General features: G+C 48.1%; 2 protein-coding genes across 2 annotated transcripts; one reads left to right on the top strand and one right to left on the bottom strand.

Annotated features, from left to right (window-relative positions):
• Positions 1-11,286: 11,286 nt before the first annotated feature.
• On the top strand, positions 11,287-12,690 carry LOC311178090 (tripartite motif-containing protein 75-like; the record flags this gene model as incomplete). The annotated part of the gene is made up of 1 exon (XM_084244471.1): positions 11,287-12,690. The coding sequence occupies one exon, from the start codon at positions 11,287-11,289 to the stop codon at positions 12,688-12,690; it is 1,404 nt and encodes a 467-aa protein (XP_084100597.1).
• A 4,293-nt stretch (positions 12,691-16,983) lies between these two features.
• Positions 16,984-18,057, bottom strand: LOC311178850 (tripartite motif-containing protein 75-like; the record flags this gene model as incomplete). Its single annotated transcript, XM_084245579.1, has 1 exon — positions 16,984-18,057. One exon carries the CDS (start codon positions 18,055-18,057, stop codon positions 16,984-16,986), a length of 1,074 nt encoding a protein of 357 aa, XP_084101705.1.
• Positions 18,058-20,504: the final 2,447 nt, after the last annotated feature.

Raw genomic sequence — 20,504 nt, 5'->3', positions numbered from 1 at the left:
ATTGAGATTCTACCATAGGTTAGTAACTTAAGAGATAAAATGATTTCTGAAGTAGAATTACTGTTGCTTGTTTTAGAAGAGGAAAACAAAACAAAACAAACCAGACTTGAAGTTATAAAACATTTGCCCTGGGTCTCACAACATGATTGGAATACTGTAAATAAAAAGGTATTTACATAATAATAAGTAAACTATTTAGGACAGAGTTAAAGAGCTAATATAGGAGGTCACTGGGGACAAGTTTAGACAACACCCCCCACCCCCAACTTCCAGTCCAGGTCCAGCAAGGGACAGAGAAGTTGGGTCAGGCTCCCTTGCCCCCATAGCTGGAGCCACCCCGCCTCACATTCCCACATCTGCATCAGACTTAAGTCTCCACCTTGGGGCCTCCCAGGTGGCGCAGGAGTTAAAGTCTCAGCTTCATCAAGCTATTGCCATCCACAGTGGCTTGAGTTCAATCCCAGGCCAGGGAGCTATGCACATGGTGCAGCAGACCTCTCCTGTCTCGCCCGCTGCTCCCCTCAGCAGTAGATATGCCTGTTCTGCTCCCTACTCTGTCTCTGGTGGATCCTCTCACCCCTGCATCTCTGGCCTGTATCCCAATTCTTGTATGCATAAAAAAAAAAAAAATAAGTATCCACCTTGAAAAACAAGCTCTTTAAAGGTGAATCTAATCAATTCACCCTCCCATAACACACCTATTTCTTGCTCCTGAATTCTCCCAAGTCGGTCATATTTGGGTCTCTTTCCCCATCACAGGCTTTTCAAGACCCAAGCTGCCTCCTGCATAAAGCAACCCAGTAGAATGAGGCATCCATCTGTGTCTTGGGGTTGCAATTGGAGACCCTAACTTTTAAGGAAAAACCCAGTTGGAGTTAACCAGACTCCATCCCTGAACAATGTCTGAGCGACCTGTGGGGGATGGGATAGAAGAATCTCAGGTCTCCACACCAGGCACGTGTGCCAAGAGGTGGGGACACAATACCTGGGTGACTGGAAACCACTCCCCAGTAACTCCCTTTCTGAGCCCGCACTCACCCTGGGCCGGCAAGGGCTCAGCTGTCCAGCTCTCAGCGTTGGCCCACGTGCCCTGACGTGCCCTGGGAGGGGAGCAGCCTCCTCTCCCTGCCTCCTGCTGCTCCTGGACCACCCACCCGGGATTAAGGGCCCCTCCCTCCCCTGCTGCTCAGAGCTGTTTTCTCCTCCAGAAGACATATCACATCCAATCCCCCAGTCACTGCTAAGATGGAACCTGACCGGTTTCCCTTCAAAACCCAGCAGGGAGAGTCTTTTCCAGGCTTTAGAGAGGGGCTGGGAAGGTGGGAGCCTGACAGTGCAGGGAACAACTCACGCAGGGCCTGATTGTTTTGGGGAATGTACAAAATTTGGTTTGGGGGAAGGAGAGTATGTAGCCAGCAAAACACGCTGATGTTGTTCAGAGGCCCCGGGTGATCACAAGCACAAACTACTCTTTTCAGTGGCCACAAACCTGCCAACAGCCACTGAAACTTGACCTTCAGCACTTGCTGTGCCTTCATCTTCTTAATAGATGCAATCACTTCCCTATCAGTTCATGCCTTCAGTCCCCTCTGCCACCAACTTCAAGGATTCAATAACTTAGTCGTTGTCACCCTGAAAACACATGAGTGTCCAAATAGGCACCTGAACGCCCAGGGAGAAGACACAAAAGAGCAATGCAGATTTTGCACCATTTCAGTGTGGATTCAGGAGGGAGGTGGAGGCTTTTTTTTTTTTTTTTTCCACGACACAAATTCTATCCTGCAGACTTGGGCCCTGACTAGGAGGCTAGCGCCACCTGCTGGAAGCTGCGTGAACGATCACGATAGCGCAGGATCAGACGCGGCACCAAATCAACAAAAATGCCGGGACATTCTGCCCTCTAGTGGCCGCGCCGGCGCATGGCAGGGCCGCGGCGTGTGGCTTCCTCCTGGATCCAGCCTGGGGTGGTCTGTGACATTCGGGAGTCGCCTTTCTGGTTTGAAAGTAAAAGGAGAGGATACATGCTCTTCTACAAACTCTCACTTTCTGTTCCCCTCACTCAGAGCCTTCGAAATGTTCCCAGAGCATCACACTCATTTCACATGTGGGCAAGCTGAGCAGAAGCCTGGAGGGAGAATGGACTCATGGTGTAAACAGTGTTTTTGAAAACCCAGTAACATAATATTTCCACCAGATCATTGTTTCCTCCAGTATTTTTTTACCCTCTGCTTTTCAAGCAAAAGCAACCTTTTGCTGAGTACTTTGCTGTGTGAGAGACTGAACGCTGTGCTTTAAAACACCTCATGGAATCCTCGCAAGAGTTGTAGAAGGAAGGGTCTCCCGCTGTTATAGGGCAGCCCCGATATTGAGCGGGTTGCCTGGCTGTGGGTCCTCACCCGCGCGCTTACAAGGGACTTATGAATACTCCACCACAGGCACACACAAAAGGTTAATAAAAGGTTTATTTACAAGGGAAAGGGAATTAAGGAAATGTACAACTCAGGGAGAAAATAGGGAAATAAAGTCTTTAATGCGTCCTACCCGATCCGCCTACCTGGAAACCCAAAGGCACTCTCAGAGCTGGCAGAACGCTGAGAGCTGGCGGAGAGCCAAAATGGGGGACCCACCCCCCCAAAGCCCACGTGTCTACCTTGTATCAACCTGGCTGCTTAACTCCACCCGCAGGTCCCAGCCACCTTCTCTTGGGTGGTGATGGGATTTGGAGTTCCCAGGGTCTTTGGCTTTGGCCTGGGGTGGGGGTGGAGTCCACAAAGCCTGTATGGAATTAGCTTTAGGACAGCCTTTTCCCCCAGACACCACCAAGGAAGGGAAGGGGTTCAGAACCAGCTTCCTTAGGACTACAGGGCAGGAATGTCGCTTTTCGTCCTGCCCCAGTGACCTTTTTCTTTCAAAATACTCACACATATGAACTTTATATCAATTCTGACCTGGTAATTCTCTAGTTGAGAATATTCTCCCCCAAAGTGATCTAAGAAGAGACTAATAGAGATTTATAAGTTTTTTCATGCAAGCACTTAGTAATCGAAGGGAGACAAGCATATCCAGGGGACACAGAAAGAACCCGAGCTCATTCTGAGTGTGGTCTCAGCTCTGTTATTACTTAAGCAGGGTGTCCTGGGACTAGCTGCTTCATTCCTCGGAACCTCAATTTCTTCTCGTGCAAAATAAGTATAAAACAAAAGTCACAGTGATGACATTAATAGTAAAATGAAGATATACATTATCCTAGCAACGGGCACAAAATGGCTGCTTTGTAAATTCTACTAGCCTCAGATCAGAGCCCCACGGGAGGCAAGTGGGTAAGGACAGTAGATTATAAAAAACTCAGTGTACAGAGTCCTTAATCGTTGATTCCCAAACCTTGCTTCTATCTGCTATTGTCTATGGGCTGATGGAATAGGCTAGAATTTATGCATCTTTTTTGATTCTCAGATGTCATTAGGTACAAACTTCCAATATTCTGATTTTGAGTAGGAGAGTGGGAGCAAGAATGGGAAGGGGATAGTTTTGTACAACTTTAAAATATATTCATACAGGTTTTTAAAAAAGATTTATTTTTATTTATTTATGCATACAGGAACTGGGGTGTAGGCCAGAGGTGTGGGGGTGAGAGAATTCACCAGAGACAGAGTGGGGAGCAGAACAGGCAGACTGATTGAAATACACTGCTGAGGGGAGCATGGTGGCTCAGCTACCTGGCTGGGACTCAAACTCATGCCCCAGTGGCTGACAATAGCTTGATAGCACTGAGACTTAACCACTTACCCCCTGTGCCATCGGGGAGGCCCCACATACTGTTTTTTAATTTAATTTTAAACATACAGAAAAATTAAAAGTCTAGTAATTAAATGTTTAGCATGTTTTAACTTTCTCTCTAGCCTCTCATTTTTGTTATCTGTTTTTTAAAGCATTAGAAAATAAGTTTCACAAACCATGACATTTTCCTGCTAACTGCTTAAAGTCTAACATTCTAAAAATGAGAATCTCTCCCATAGAATCACAATTTTATTAATGTAATTAAGAAATATGATTTTAAATTTAATTAATACAGAATATGTGCTTCTCCAGATGATCTAATGCTACCTTCAGATTTATTTTTTAAATTAGTATTTTAATTAATGTTCATACATTGTCATTTGGTCTCAGTCTTTTTTTTTTAACTAGTAAGTTCTCCTAACACTTTTCTTAACAAATATTAAGGGATAATAGGCAGATAATAAAATACAAACTAAGTGCAAAATTTCAGGAGTGCTGACATGTTTAATGGCAGCATCAAGACTATGACAATATCTGTCACCCCCAAACTTTGGTCCATTCCTCCTCCTCTTTGTTCTGTCTTTCATAAACTGTCTTTTATGAAGACTTCAGGCCTGTTGTCTTGGTGACTGTGTCACATTCTAAATTAGCCTGATCATTTACCTATTAGATTCAGGCCAAAGTTCTTCAACCAGAAAGTTGCAGCAATGGGTGTTCTTCCCATTGTGTCCTGTAGGAGGCACTCATGTCAGTTTGAGTAGTTGGCTCAAACCAGTCAGTGAATGTCTCCATTTTAAGGTCCCTTTCTCCTTCATAATTAAGAGTAATTTGTAGACAACCTGATCCCTAACCACATTCCCCACCCCCACCCCCAAGTCTTTAGCAGTCAGTGATGATTTTTGCCTGAATCAGTGGATATTCTGTGGATAAGTAATTTCTCTATTCTCATTTATTTAGTTGCTGACATTCTTCTCTAAAAAAGAGTTTACCTCCCTGACTACCTCTCCTGACTTTTTAAAGTTACACTTTGGACTTACAAATTCTTTTTTTATCCAATTGTTAGTTTCCTTTTAAGACTCAAAATGTTCCACATTTGGCACTTCACCCCCTTAAACCGACATCTGTGCCAGGTCATCGCTAGCCTCTGAGCACAGGCCACTCTGGGACACAAGAGGTTCAGTCCCATCTTTTCTTTCCTGACTCCCCGCGTGTGGATTGTTTTGAATGAAATAAAATCAAGCCCCAGTAGACTCTAGGGAAACTCTTATCTCTTCCTAAACTGCCTGAAAGTATTTAGCTGGGGAGCCTGGCCCAGAAAGAAGCTATTACAGAGACAGTTCTTTTATCTGAGAGACCTGCATGACAAGGTGAATTTCCCGTTAACACATATCTTCTGTTCATGGCTGATGCATTACCTTCCTCCCCTTTGAAGCCCTAGCCCCCATCCCATTCCTTAGCTCGGGGTACATATGACTCACAACTGCCCAACTTGCCCTGCAAACTCATATTTTCACGGGACTCCCATACATACAAAATTAAATTTGTTCTTTTTTCCCTGTTAATCTGTTTTTTGTCAACTTGATTTTTACAACAACCACAGGTGTGATACTCCCCAAAAGGACCTAAACAAAGGGTGAACTCTAGAGAAGTCACATCCAACTAATTGTCCTCTCCACAGCACTCAACAGTCTCCGCACAGTTGCAAGACAGCTACATGCAGAGTTGTCTATAAGGGAAACTCACCTGTCATGGGATCCAAGACTTTATGGGGCTCACGTGTAGGACATGGATCACTGGAATGTTCCATGACTTCCATACTTCATCTGCAGAACTCTATGATCAAACTGTATGATTCAAAAACAGGAACACAGAATTTTTATCAGGCAGGATATTCCAAAGGCTCAGAGGTTATCCTATAGGACACAGTCAAAGGCCAGACCTTCTAAAGATCCATCTTTCAAACTCATGACAATTGCAGCAACATGGATGGAGCTGGAAGGGATTATGCCCAGTGAAATACATCAGAAGGGAAAAGAAAAATATCAGATGCAGGCCTCCCTGGTGGTGCAAGGGGTTAAGACGCAACCTATGAAGAAATCTGCAGACTCTACAGCACAAGTTCGATTCCTGGCCAGCCAGGGAGCAGTCCACATGGCGCAGCAGACCTCTCCTGTCTCGCCCTCAGCAGTGTACTTCCGTCAAGTACACTGCCTGTTCTGTTCCCCCCTCTGTCTCTGATGAATCCTCTCACCCCTCTCACAGGCATCTCTGGCCTGTACCCCAGCTCTTGCATGCATAAATAAATCAATCTTAAAAAAAAAAAAAACTACTAAAAAAAAATGAACAGTGGTGTAAGAAATTAAAAAATTAAAGACCCATCTTTCTTTGAAATGGACAGAGATTGAGAAACTGAAGCCAGATGAGTAAATTCTTAGTAAACCCCTCCCCAGGGGGTCAGAGGAAACACTTCCTAATTAAATGCACTAGCATTTGTGGAGCTAAATTAAGTGTATTCAACCCAGCATTATAATTAAAGACAACAGAAACCTGTATGTCATATGATTTTTGTTACCAAATATATTTTACACCGAAAATATTTTTAGAGCTGCATGGGCCCTTGAGCGGAGAAGAGGCCTGGGAGCTCTTTAGGAAGACCACGCGGCTTGGCACCAGCATGCATCAGGCCCACCATTTCCGTTCAGTTCACACAGGTGAGTCGTTCTCCGTGAATGTAGAACATGTCCAGGGTTTCCCAGTCTTCACCAGGCCCACATGACCTCTCATCATCGGTCCCTTTATCTCACACCAACCCACCCTGGCCTGCTTCAGACCCAGTTCTGCCTTCACTTTCTCCAGGTTGACCTTCCTCTGCCCTAGGGCATTTGAATAAACTGACCTGGGTCCCCAAAGCTCTGACCCCACCATCTGGCTCCTTCCTTAGATCCTGCACCTTCTTCGGATCTCACCCCTCCCCCACCTAATCCCATCAGGGATCTGTGTCAGCCACCTCCCCTCTGTAAACTTCATCATATTTGGGATTCTTTTTGATGTTTAGCAGGGTTTTTCTGTTAAGAACCAAAATAGGACTGAACCTTTCTTGTATTGGTAACTAGGCACCCAATTTAGGTCTGGCCCCAGTGAGTATTTGCTGGGGACAATCGGCTTCCGGGCCTTGAACTGGCTGCTGACCCCTCCAGCCATCTGCCTTCATGGAGGAAGATGAGGTCCTTATATGGGGGCTACCTGGGTCTCCTCCTTCCACTCCCACCCATTCACAGACTATCTGTCTCTTACTGAGACATCCTGGAAGGGGATTCTTGAGCTTCAGATCAGCACTTGTGGGAAACTTGTCACATACACATACTTTTCTGACTTTAGGGACAGTATTGGGTCTGGGTGTCTGTTTTTAACAAACATTTCAACTGATTCTGGAATAGCCTCTTTGAGAGACCAGGACCCCTAAGACAAGACAATAGTTCTGAAATAAGTCAAATGCAATTTGGATTCCCGAGGCACCATCGCTGCTGTCTCATGAAGTATGCAGTGAGGACATCATGGCCTCTCATTCCAACAGACTCTGTGCCTGCCCTAAGACAATGGTCCGCATCACGAGGCAAGCCTGGGGACGCCTAGGTAGCCATCACCGTGGCTGTGTGGTCATGGTTTGAGGTAGTCTGAGGATAGCTCAGGGATCGCGTCACATATATACCGTTCTTTACACAGGAGCCCACTTTGTATGTTTGGTCAGCTCGATGCTTCCAGTTCCTCATATGTTGTAAACTTGTCCCCTCCAGTACCCTTAAAAAATGATTATGCTTTGTCTCCCCTGGACCCTGTTCCTCCTGCTCTTGTCCCATAATTAGTCACACTTGCTTGTTACTGAGAATAAACAGCATGAGGGCTGCTCACTGAGCAGCAGAGTCTTGCCTTGACCTGCTCGTCTCCCTCAGCACACTCCTGATGCAACATCTGTCCACCAGAGACTGGCTACTGCCAGAATGTGGGCTGTGAAGGACTGTAGAGGGTAAGTTTTCTACTGGATCCAGAGTGAGCAGGAAAGGATCTTTGACATTGACCAAAGAACTTTGGAGTCTTCCTTCTAATGACCAGATGTTTTCTGTTCTGAATGTGTTCAGGTTCTATATTATTTGCTTTTTTTTTTTAAATTTTTTTTTTATAGAGGCATGTTTTTATTTATTTATTTGTTTGTTTGTTTTGTTTGTTTATACATGCACTGGGTACAGTCAGAAGCGCGGGAGGGTGAGAGAATTCACCAGAGCCAGAGCGGGAGGCAGAGCAGGCAGAAGGACCGAAGTACACTGCTGAGGGGAGCAGCGGGCGGCAGGAGAGGTCTGCGCGCCATGTGGGACCCTCCTTAGGTGGCCAGGGAGCAGCCGGGGATTGAACCGGCGCCGCAGAGGCCGCAGGCAGCTTCGCAACCCAGCACTCAACCGCTGCGCCACTGGGGAGGCCCCTTATTTGCTTTTTTTTTTCAGATGAGTTTACTAGGATGCAGAGAGGTCCAGAAAGGCCAGAGGAAATTTCAAACCTGAGCCTATAACTTGATTACCTGGGAAAAGATCTTCCTTACAGAAGACTAAGATAGGAATGCACAAAATGAGCACTGGTGTGTATGCAACCTGAGTTTTGAAATTTTTGAAAAGCAACTCATCATTTTAATCACACATGTATGAAAGATATATATTCCTACTAGGTGTTTGATTTCACCTTTATTCCTTTACTTCTTCCTTAATGGCAGAAAATACACAAACACAGGGAGTGAATTTCTGTTGATTTCCAGTAGACAGAATACAGTGTTTAAAACAATAATAAAAAATTGGGCTTCCCCGGTAGCGCAGCGGTTGATCGCTGGGTTACAAAGCTGCCCACGGCTTCTGCGGCACCGGTTCGATCCCCGGCTGCTCCCCGGCCACTGGAGGAGGGTCCCACATGGCGCGCAGACCTCTCCTGCCGCCCGCTGCCCCCCTCAGCAGTGTACTTCGGTCCTTCTGCCTGCTCTGCTCCCCGCTCTGGCTCTGGTGAATTCTCTCACCCTCCCGCGCTTCTGACTGTACCCAGTGCTTGTATAAACCAACCAACCAACCAACCAAATAAATAAATAAATAAAACATGCCTCTATTAAAAAAAAAAAAACAATAATAAAAAATTTATCTTGGGCCTCCCCTCGTGGCGCAGCGGTTGAGCGCTGGGCTGCGAAGATGCCCGCAGCCTCTGTAGCTTGTTCAATCCCCAGCCGCCGGGCGAGGGTCCCACATGGCACGCAGACCTCTCCTGCCTCCCGCTGCTCCCCTCAGCAGTGTACTTCATCAGTCTGTCTGTTCTGTTCCCCGCTCTGGCTCTGGTGAATTCTCTCACCCTCCCGCGCTTCTGACTGTACCCAGTGCTTGTATAAATAAATAAATAAATAAATCTTAAAAAAAAAAACATCTCTATACATCATTTCAGTACACTTTCTATTAATTTATAGGTTGTTAGAAAATAAGCCAGTTGGTATCTATAAAGATGTGGATGAATCTCTGCAATCAATTCTGAGTTACAATTCACCTCATGAATTGGCTGCTAAAAATGAATTGTGTTGCAGAATGTCAGAGCTTCAGAGCTACCCAGAGAAATTGATATTTAGCCTGAGATCTGAAGAAAATAAGGGAGCAAATAAAGTGTGGGTTCACTAGGGCTGCCATGGAGGAAAGTTGCCTGTGCAAAGGCCCTGTGGCAGGAGGATGTTTTGTGCTGAGTGTTCGGGGAGGGGCAGGAGGCTGGAGCCTGACCGTGAGAACAGCAGGGTACAGAATTGCAGGGCTTCACAGATGTGGCAAAGACTTCTCTTTTCCAAGAGTTATGAAAGTCACTGCATTATTTAAGGAACATGATGAATATTTCATTTGAAAGACAAGTACATGGAGTGAATGGAGAGAGGTGAGGGAGAGAGAACTGGAGTGAATTACGTAACAGACCGTGCGGTAGAGTCAGGTGGAGAGGACCTGCTGTCTTCCTGAGCATGAGGGTGGGCTGCGGGCCTGCAAAGAGTGGGGCTCATTCAGCTTGCTGCTGCCTCAACCCCTTGTGCATCAAAGGAAACAGGAGAGGGGGATGTGCTGAGGTCCCTATTCTGCGCTTCTGCTGTCCCTGGATCTAGGAGTCCTATTACATTCTGAGGTGCCCTGGGTGCATCTTTGTCCCAAGAGATCCCTTCTGCCAGTTCCTTCATTTCTTACAGACAAGGAGGCCAGAACCTGACTTGCACAACTGTCTGCTTGGTGCGAGACAGCTCCAGAGTCTGTGTCTCCAGGGTCTGAGTCTGCCCCTCTCTGGGTGGGAGCATTCTGCGGCCCTGGGATAGGTACAGTGGCCAGGAGAGTGCAGGGACTAAGGGGGAGAGTCAAACAGACCCCTAAACCTGAAGGTACAGAGTCACTCACTCTACTGCACAGACTGGGGGTGCAGACTGAGAGGCCAGGATGACCCCGGACCCCAGCTCCACTTCCTACTGGGAAAAAGAACCCACATCACTGAGCATTCAGATTTCTGTGTCTTCATCAGCAATGATTGGATTAAGTGGCACTGGAAGCCAGGGGGGGGATTACAGAGGGCAAATGAGTCTGCAGATTAGCACAACTCAGGGCACAAATGTCCCATTTCTCAAAAAACTTCCTGCCCCACCCTCCTAAACGACCCACCCCCAGCTCCAGCATCATTGAACTAAATCCACTCATCTAGGTAGGTGCCACCCTCCCTTTCCAGGGAGGGCGGGGGAGACAACACCTTTGTAGGGTGGGGCCCAGTAGCCCCACCCACCTAGCAGGCTATAAGTAGCCTGGTCACACCAGAGGCCCTGCACTCTGCTGCCAACCTGGCTTCAGACCCCTTCCAAGGGACTGACCTCAGGGACCAGCCTCACAGACCATAAGCCCTGCCAGAGTCAGTGGAGTCAGCAGCACAGGTAAGGGGGAGGCGGCACCGGTGCAGGAGGGAGGCCCAGAGCAGAGACCTGGCTTCCTGATGCCCACGGCTTTGGTGCTGAGATCGCATGCCAGAGGCTATGCAGGCTCCATTTAGCTGGTTTTTAAATAGTCCCTTCTAATTTGGTTCCCAGGCCCTTTGATTTGAGCATAAAATCTTCCCTGAATTCCCAGAGGAGGTGACTGAGTGGAGAGGTGGCCCACTAGAGTGGGGCTCTAGTGCCAAAACCCATACTCTCCCCAGCCCCTTTCAATCTCTGGGGTTGACATGGGCTGGTTGGGATTTGGGGGTGGATGGATCACACAGAGGTCTCCTTTAAAAAGGGTGACGAGCAGAGCACAGGGCAAAGTAGCCTTATTTAACTGCAGGAATCTCTTCTCATCCTCAGGACCAAAGAGACCCTTGAGAGCCCGGCTGACTTGTGACTAGAGAATTGCTGAGCTTGGCTCCACATCCTCTCAGCTGCCTGCCAGCCCAAACTCCTGAGGAAACCTCCTCAGCCCAGCCCAGGCCTTCACACGCGGCCCAATGGAGGTCCCAGCAACCCTGGCAGCGCTGCAGGCAGAGGTCTACTGTCCCATCTGTTTGGACTTCCTGACAGACCCCGTCACCATCCCGTGCGGCCACAACTTCTGTCGCTCATGCATCCAGCAGTCCTGGAAGGATCTCCTGGACAGGTTCCCCTGCCCTATCTGCCGCTACTCACAACAAGAGAGGCACTTCAGTGCCAACCCCCAGCTGGCCAGGATGATTGACTTGGTCAAGCTGGTGCACAGCAGCAGCAGCCAGAGCAGGCAGCAAGAGGAGGTCCTGTGTAAGCGGCACAACCAGGTGCTGGGCCTCTTCTGTGAGGATGACCTGGAGGTGGTGTGTGGCCTGTGCACCTCTGACCACCAGGGTCATCTGGTGAGGCCCATGGAGGAGGCCGCCTCCCACCATAGGCAAAGGCTCACCAATTATAGGGAGACCCTGAAGAAGCAGGTGGCAGATGTAGAGAAACTAGTCACTATTCAAGACAGAAAACTAGTGGAGCTGAGAGAGCAGGTGGGACACCGCCGGTGGAAACTAACTTCAGAATTTGAGCACCTGAACCAGTTTGTAGAACGTGAGCAGGAGGCAGCCATGTCCAAGCTGGCCGAAGAAGAGAGGGACATTCAGCAGAAACTCAGTGAGAATGTAAACGCCTTTACAGAGCACATTTCCACCCTGAAAGGGCTACTCAAGGAGGTGGCAGAGAGGAGTGTGATGTCAGAGGTGAAATTGCTGAGGGATATCAAGAGCCTCCAGGTCAGGTGTCAAAGCCTGGAGGCCCCAGCTGTGAGCTCCTTCCAGTTAAGGCGGGAAGGCTTCAGTCTCCCTCCCCTGTATTCTGCTCTGCAGAAGATTATCCAGAGATTCAGGGAGGAAGTGACTCTGGATCCCCAGACAGCACACCCCAACCTGCTCGTGTCCGAGGATCACAAGTCTGTGACATTTGTGAGGAAAAGGCAGAAAGTGGCCCGGAATCCGCAGAGGTTCGTGGCTGAGACCGCGGTGCTGGGTGCTCAAGGCTTCCGGGGAGGCCGCCATTACTGGGAGGTGCAGGTGGGAGACAAGCCTGAGTGGGCCGTGGGGCTGTGTCCAGACTCCCCGTCCAGGAAGAGGCAGAGGCGCCTGGCAGGTCAGGGCACACGCTGGACCCTTGGGCTGTGTGCTGGGGCCTATGTGGCAGTGGGCCGCGTGTCTGTGCCTCTGGCTCTGAAGGAGAAGCCCAGAGGGGTCGGCATTTACCTGGACTATGAGCTGGGCCAGATTTCCTTTTACAGCGTGCACGACAGGTCCCACATCCACTCCTTCAGGGAGACGTTTTCTCAAGTGCTCAAGCCTTACTTCTGTGTGGGTCGGGATTCTCAGCCCCTCACAGTCTGCGCAGGAAGAGATGATGAAGGTTGAACTGGGACTCTGCTTCATTTTCTTCCTGTCATTTATGGATAATAAGTTGAAGTTGCATACCTGTCATGAGCATAGTAACATTTTTTATTATACTCACCTGAATTAAAATTATGCACTAAGTATTTCTTGTCTTGTTTCTTTTTTTTTTCATTTTATTTCCATAAGGATGTGATATGGGGTTAACATCCCCCCCCCAAAAAAGTGACTTACTTGTTTCTGAATTTCTTCAATTGCCATGCATACAACTTCCACTGCCCCAATATACCCTGCATTTTACACATATTCTACACATACAAGTTTTCCTGTCACATAAGGAGAAATGTCAGGTGGGACTCAGTTCTCAGTGTGTCTCTCAAAGGACTCAGTTGGGCCAAATGCACTCTCCTCTGTAGTATTTTGGGGACCGACAACCAGGAAAGGTGAGTTGGAATCTTGAGGAAGCACAAAGGGCAGTTTTTTTTATAACCAAGGTGAGGAAGATAGTATCTCTCTCCATGAAAGTTCAGACAGATTCTCTCCCATCATAAAGGGCTTGGCATTACCTGACTGGCCCTGGTGTATTGGGAATTCAACTTATCTAAAACATGGAAGTTTTGGTCTCATGCCCAGGGATTGGGAAGATCAAGTGAGATGATGTCCTGGGGTCTGATACATATAAATGACGTAATTCAAATGATAAGGATCCATCTCTGATGGTGTCTGCTTTAAATGACAGATTACCTTGTTTTCAAATTTTGCAGTTCATAAAATTGTATGCTTTGATTTGGAGCAGTGCAGTCAGCAGTTTATTCTGCCCCCCTCCCTGGAAAGAGATTCTGCCTGCATGTCTCCCTAGGGTCAACTGGTCAACACCTTTCTCTCCCTGCCGGGGGAGGGAAAGGGAGAGACCAAGGATGTCTATGCAGAGGAAAGTCCACATGAGAAGAGAAGCCTCATGAGAAATTATGATATTGAACTATGATCTTGAACTTCTAGCTTCCAGAACTCTGGAGAATTCATTTCTGTATTAATCACCAAGTCTGGTATTTTCCTATGGCAACCTAGCCAACTAGTCCATCTGGTCTTGTCTTAAAAAAATTAGAAAAGGAACTATCATCTTCCAGTAAGTCACCAAAATAACCAACACACAGGGGAAGAAGAGAGGCCCCACTACTCTTTAAGAAAACAGGGAGGTGCTCCTTTGGTCACAGATATGCAAACCTGCAAGAAAGGCGACATTGTGGACATGAAGAGAATGGGCACTTTTGGAAAAGGAATGCCCTGCACGTTAGCATGTTAACACTAGAGTGTCTACAATGTTACCCAGCATGCAATGGGTATTGGAAACAAACAGGAGCAGGATTCTTGCCAAGAGTATTCATGTTCATATTGGGCACACAAAGCTCTCCAAGAGCCCAGAGAATTTCCTGAAACACTTGAAAGAAAAAGATCAGAAAAAAAAAAAAAAAAAAAGGAAGCGCCAGCCTGTTCCACCCAGAGAAGCAAGCACAGCTTGTGAGATCCCACAGAGAGGAGCCTGAGCTGCTGGAACCCATTCTCTGCGAGCTCACCCATGGTAGGTATGAAAAAAGAGACCTGGATTATAGAAAAATAAAAATTATTAAAATTTAGCCAATTAGCAAAGGACACCCTTACGAAGGTTTACTTATTCAAAAACTGAGATAAGGTGCAATTTTGTGTTCCTTCTGAGAATGGACACAGGAAAGGATTCTGGCTATTGTGTTTGACACTGTGTTGGGTTGCTAACCAGTGCACGGATGCAAGAAAAGGAACAAATACCTACAGGAATATTTTTTCATCCTCAAGATCAAATAGTCACTTTAGAGCCTGACTGACTTCTGATGAGAACAGCCAAGCTGGGCTTCACACGGTCTGAGGTGCCCAGTGTGACTGGACATCCTCACACAGCAGCCTGAGGGCTCTGAGGGTAAGAGGGAGGGTGATGGAGTAAGTAGTTATAAAAAATAACTTTCCAAGTTTATTTATGTAAGGATACTTCTGGAGGCCCTACCACAAAGATCTGACTGTCCAAAGAACTGAAAGGGACGGTGGGATTTGAGGGTGTCCTTCATGTGGGTGCTGCCTCCAGCCACAAATCAGCATAAGGGGATTCCTTAAGGATGGTAGTAATTACCCAGTGAACATTATTTAGATTTATTGGCTGTAGAGACTTTTTTTTTTAAAGATTTATTTATTTATACAAGCACTGGGTACAGTCAGAAGCGCGGGAGGGTGAGAGAATTCACCAGAGCCAGAGCAGAGCAGGCAGACTGACGAAATACACTGCTGAGGGGAGCTGCGGGCGAGGGAGGAGAGGTCTGTGCGCCATGTGGGACTCTCACCGGCGGCCAGGGATCCAACTGGCACTGCAGAGGCTGCAGGCAGCTTCGCAGCCCAGAGCTCAACCTCTGCACCACCAGGGGAGGCCCAATGCAGAGACTTTTTAAAGAATGAGTGACATAGACAAATTTAGAAACAATCACTTATAAAGGAGGTGTCACTTGGAAGCAAACTGCTCCCACATCCCAGGCCAGCAGGTCTCCTCATTCTGCTCCAGCGCGGCCATATTTAACTGTCTCTGAGTCCGTCCAGAAATACAATGTTATATACAAGTACACAAGCTTAGATATGATTACTATTGTGGTTAGTTACTGTTGTGGTTGGTTGGAGAACTCCACAAATGCGGCACCAAAGGCACAGCAGAATGTGCCCACCTACCTGGGCAGCAGAGCCAGTTCCAGTCAAGCCCCCGGGGAGCCCACCCAGATGGTGGCCTCCAAGTCTCCACCAGTTGCCAACATCACAGTTACTGAGACCCACTTGTTTAGCCAGGGTGGCTCCCCCCACTCCCACCACATATGTTTCCAATGTCAACACTGGCGCTGTGATACACACAGCAGAAGGTTGTGAAAATGTTGATTAGTCCCAGAATGAGGTTTATGGGGGAGTGAGAAGGCTGACAGAGTCAATCCCAAAAAGCCTGGGAATGTGGGGTGAAGAGACCGGCTGAGGCACATAAGGGGTTATTGGGAAGTTTGGGTGACTGCCCAGAACTACTGTGGACTCATGGGTTTTGTTGCAGATGGAGACACCTGAAGGCCTTTAGTGTCTCTTGAAAACAGAATTTCACAAAACTCCAGAATGAAGCCAGCCACAGAGTTTATCAGGAAGGGATAGTATAGAACAGGGCCAGAGGGGCAGGCAGTCTCAGAAAGCAGAGCTGCCATGAACAGTAAAGCAGGAGGGTTTTGTTTTTCTTTTTTAACTTTTTTTTAAGATTTATTTATTTATACAAGAACTGGGGTACAGGGCAGAGGTTCAAGAGGGTGAGAGGATTCACCAGAGACAAAGCGGGGAACAGAACCGATAGACTGACGAAATACACTGCTGAGGGGAGCAGTGGGCGAGTCAGCAGAGGTCTGCCACGCCATGTGGGTTGCTCCCGGACTGGCTGGGATCAAACCTGCACTACAGAAGCTGTGGACAACTTCACAGTCTGGTGCTCAACCATCAGAGCCACCAGGGAGGCCCTTAAGAGCTTTTTTTAAATTTTCCCCTCTTTAGATGGGGCAGGGTGGCTCCTAATTATGCAGACTCTGTTCCAGTCACTCCTCTAGACTCAGGGACTAACTGGAACATCCCCCTCCCTCTTCTCCAGTCCAGAGGAAACTGTAGTTAAAAGACCCAGATCTGCCAGAACTGCCAGGTCTTTAAAATCAAGTCACAGCCCCAATTGGAGTGTGGGATGACGGACATGCATCTGAGTCCTTGGGGGTGTGTGAGAGAGCCCTCTTTTATCCCTAACAGTGTGTCTTCCACCTGCTACAAAGGAAGATGCATATGGGCCTTTTTATCAGCTTCCCAGTTGTGGTTGAAGGGAAAAAGGACAAATCCTAAGTTTTCAATAAACAGGGAAAATGGAGTGAAAATCTTTATTGTCAGTATGCCTCTCAATAACAAAGAAGAAATACACTCATACAATATCACCTCCAGGTAGTTGATCACGCCTCTAAGACAATAAGCTGAGTGTCAGGGGTTTTGAGGAAGGCCCAAAGGAGAAATAGGGCATCAGTTTTTCGGTGAACAGGTCAGTGAATGTATACAAATAGCACCTGCGATTCAGGTCAAAAAAAGAAAGCTCCCCCAACTCATAATCCAAAAAAACCCCAATCCGCACAACTTGCTCTGGGTCCCATGGACCCCGCGCCCACAGCGAGGGCTGAAACTGCCAGCACACAGGGCCCGGGCACGGTGACCTCGGAGCCTTGCTGCAGAAGGATTCTTTGCACACACCTAGGCACCAGGCCCTTGTGCCTCTGGCTTCCACCTGCCAGCATCAAAGCCCTCCCGACTCTGGACCCCTGGGTGAGAAGGAGCACCCCGGGTGCCCCCGAGGCCGCCTGGCGGCAGTGTTCTCACTGTCACAGTTTTTCTGTCCTGGGACACAATGAGGCCTGGGTGGGCCTTTGCCGGATCTAGGGTCAAGTCTTCCTGGAAGGCGCTCATGATGTTTTGCAGGCCCAAGTAATGCGGAGGGAGCGGGCAACTCTCTCGCTGGAGTTCATAGGAAATCACTGCGGGAGACTGAAGGAGCTCACACCTGCTCTGGAGCCTCTTGACGCTTGTCAGTAACTCCAGGTCTCCCTGCAGACACTTCTCTGGGATTTCAGTGAGCAGATTCTTCAGCGTGGACAGGTGGCTTAACAGCCGGCTCTTGTTTTCCACGATTTCTCCGCCTATGATCTTCTCCTCTATGAGCATCCGGGCTTGAATCGCCCCTTGCTCCTTTTTCAGGAAAGTTCCAAGTTCCTCAAATTCAGGGCGTGATTCTTCCCTGAAGCTTTCCATCTTCCATTTCAGTTCAATGGATCTGCAAATTTGCATTTCACACTCTGTTTCAGCCACTTCAACCTGATGCTTCAGAAGCTCCATGTAGCTTTTGAGCTGCCGCCTGTGCTTGGCTGCAGCTGGCCCAAGGGGCGTCAGCGGGTGGTCGCGGTGGTCAGAGCGCACCCCGCACTGGGGACACAGCAGCTGCAGGTCCTCCTCACAGAACAGGCTCAGCACCTGACAGTGCTTCTCACACAGGGCCCCTTCCTCCTGCTTTGGGCCTCTCTCGGCGGGAAGCTGCTTGACAATGTCCACCATGCGACATAACTGGGTGTTCCTCTTGAGGCTCCCGGCGAGGCAGTGCTGGAGGCACACGGGACAGGGCAAGATGTCCTGGAGGTCTTCCCAGCGCTGCCGGATGCAGGAGCCACAGAAGTTGTGGCCGCAGTCCAGGGTCACTGGGTGTCTCAGGTAGTCCAGGCAGAGGGGGCAGCTGGCCTCTGCTTGGAGCTCAGCCAGGCAGGCGGCAAAGGCCATTGTGTAAGAGGCGCTTTCTGGGCAAACACCTTCCACCAAGTCGTGGTCCTCCAGCCCCTGGGGGAGGTGAGAAGCAGCTGTCTCCTCGGCACCTACTCTCCCCAGGTCTTCCCAGGGTTCCAGGAAGCTGTAATCCCACGAGCGTGTTTGTCCTCCTTCCTCTCTCTGAATCAGCTTCCAGGCGGAGACAGGGCCCAGACAATCACTGATCCCCTGGCTCAGTCACCTTCACTCACGTTCTTCTCGACTAGTGTGTCCACTTTGTCAGGAATGAGCCACAACTTCCAGAAGTGGTGGAAATGTATGTCTAGGTAGGGCATCAGCTGGACAGTCCATCAGTTTTCTTCAACAATAAATAACAAGGGAAAAAGAATTGTATATGTTAAAGTAATGAAGGGGCTGTATATCAGTGACAAATAGTATCTATTTTATTTTCCTGATACATACATATATATATATTTCTAAAACAAAATAATTAGTGGAAATAAATAGTGGAAATCTTTTAAAAATATTCTTCTCTAGTACTGCAATTATTGCCTTGTGGAAAAGGTTTTCTTCACATATAGAGGGAGACATGGGGACATAATTTTCTACGTATGTTCATGGTTTTGGGTTATTTCTCTACTTTGTTTTAGGGTAAAAATGTGTGCTAATAAGAGATGTTAATGCTTCTAACCATTATTGTCAATGTGTCACTGCTCCTGGTTCCCACAAACCAATCACTGCTTTATAGTTTTCCTTGGGCCTCATGTTTCTCTTTCCCTTTAGTTCAAAGTTCTGAGATCCTTTGTCTTTACAGTTGACTCAAAGCTGCCCTCAACCTCCTTCCATTCCAACTCCATCTGTCTGTAGGTCCCCACTCCTCTGACCACAGGCAAATCCCCCATTCAGATGAATTTAGTGGTGACAGAGCAAAGCCAGGCATAAGGATTCCATCTGCTACTGGGCCTCCCCGGTGGCACAAGGGGTTAAGATGCAACCTATGAAGCTATATGCAGCCACTGCAGCATGAGTTCAATCCTCGGCCAAGGAGGTACCCACATGGTGCAGCAGACCTCTCCTGACTAGCCTGCTGCTCCCCTCAGCAGTGTATTTCAGTCTTCCTGTTCTGTTCCCTACCCTGTCTCTGGTGAATCCTCTTACCCCCACACCTCTGGCCTGTACCCCCAGTTCCTGTATGCATAAATAAATAAATCTTTAAAAAAATAAAAAAAAAAAACAAGGATTCCATCTGCTACCACTATCTCTCAGAGACCAGAGCCACAACTGGACATCCCCCTCATACACCTCACATGCTCTGTCCTCCCCTGACCCCATCCCATGTACCTCCTAGTCGGAAGTGTCTTCAAAATGATTGCCAACAGCACCTCTTCTGAGTAGCTTCCCGCCACCCCACCCCCCCCCCGCCCCCCTCGCATGGGCCAGTTTCCCATTTACTCACTCATGGGCTGGGATGAGGAGCTCTGGCAGGGATCCCCACTCTGAAACTCCTTTTGCACAGGAAATGCATGCCCTACTCACTGCCCCACCCTGGCCCCTGTCCTTCCTACTGGGTCAGAGAAGCAGGAACACTGGGCCTCATAAACTGTCGACTCCCTACCTATTCATCAGCATCATTCATGAGACTTTCTGGAAGCGGATTCCTCATCTGCTTTCAGACAAACACTTCCGGGAGCTCTGTCACAGGCAGTCACCAACCCTCAGACTGATATCAGTCACCAGTCCCCTGTCACTTTATGCCCACTCCGCAGACACTGAGACAAGTTGGAATATGGGCATCTCCTCAGCATGAATTTTCAAGGCAAAGCTCATTTTAGCACTGGCCATCATTATAAATGGCAGGTGCTTTAATAAGCAAATAGAAATTGGATCCTCCTTGGAATATGAGCTCAATCCCTGCCAGGGCCAGAAAACTCAGAGAGCCAGGGCTCTCCCCAGGTCCTCATTGTCACATGCCTGCTTACCTTGAGCTTGTGGTTTTGGGCTCTTTTCAATTTTGCTGGGCCTTTCTCTCAGGAAGATCTTCTTGAAGGGGGGTCTGAGTTAGTCTGGAACCAGCTAGAGTGGTCTCTGATGTGACCAGGGTATTTATATATGACTAGGTGGGTGGAACACTAGGGCACCACCCACAAATACTGGTGGCTCCTCCCCTGAGTGGGAGGGCTGGTCCGGTCTGGAGCTGAGAGGATGTTCAGATGTCTGGTTGGTGGACAGGGTGTGGCTGGGACTAAATCAGGCCAGATGGGGGGGGGGCATTGTGCTCATGTGGCAAGTCTGTAATCCTGCCTTAATCCTCTCAATGCCACTTAATCCCATCAACGCTGATGAGGAAACTGAAATCAGAAAGATCACCAGAGCAAAGATGTTTTCTTAATCAGAAAGTGGATCTGGGGCCATCATAGTCCTCCATAGTCTGCAGTCTCCTTAAATTTACTTAGGCCCAACTT

This window comes from Talpa europaea (genome assembly GCF_964194135.1).
Source record: "Talpa europaea genome assembly, chromosome: 10".
Lineage (NCBI taxonomy): Eukaryota > Metazoa > Chordata > Mammalia > Eulipotyphla > Talpidae > Talpa > Talpa europaea.
Note: the sequence above shows the minus strand (reverse complement) of the source record. Positions and strands in the feature narration are given on the sequence as shown.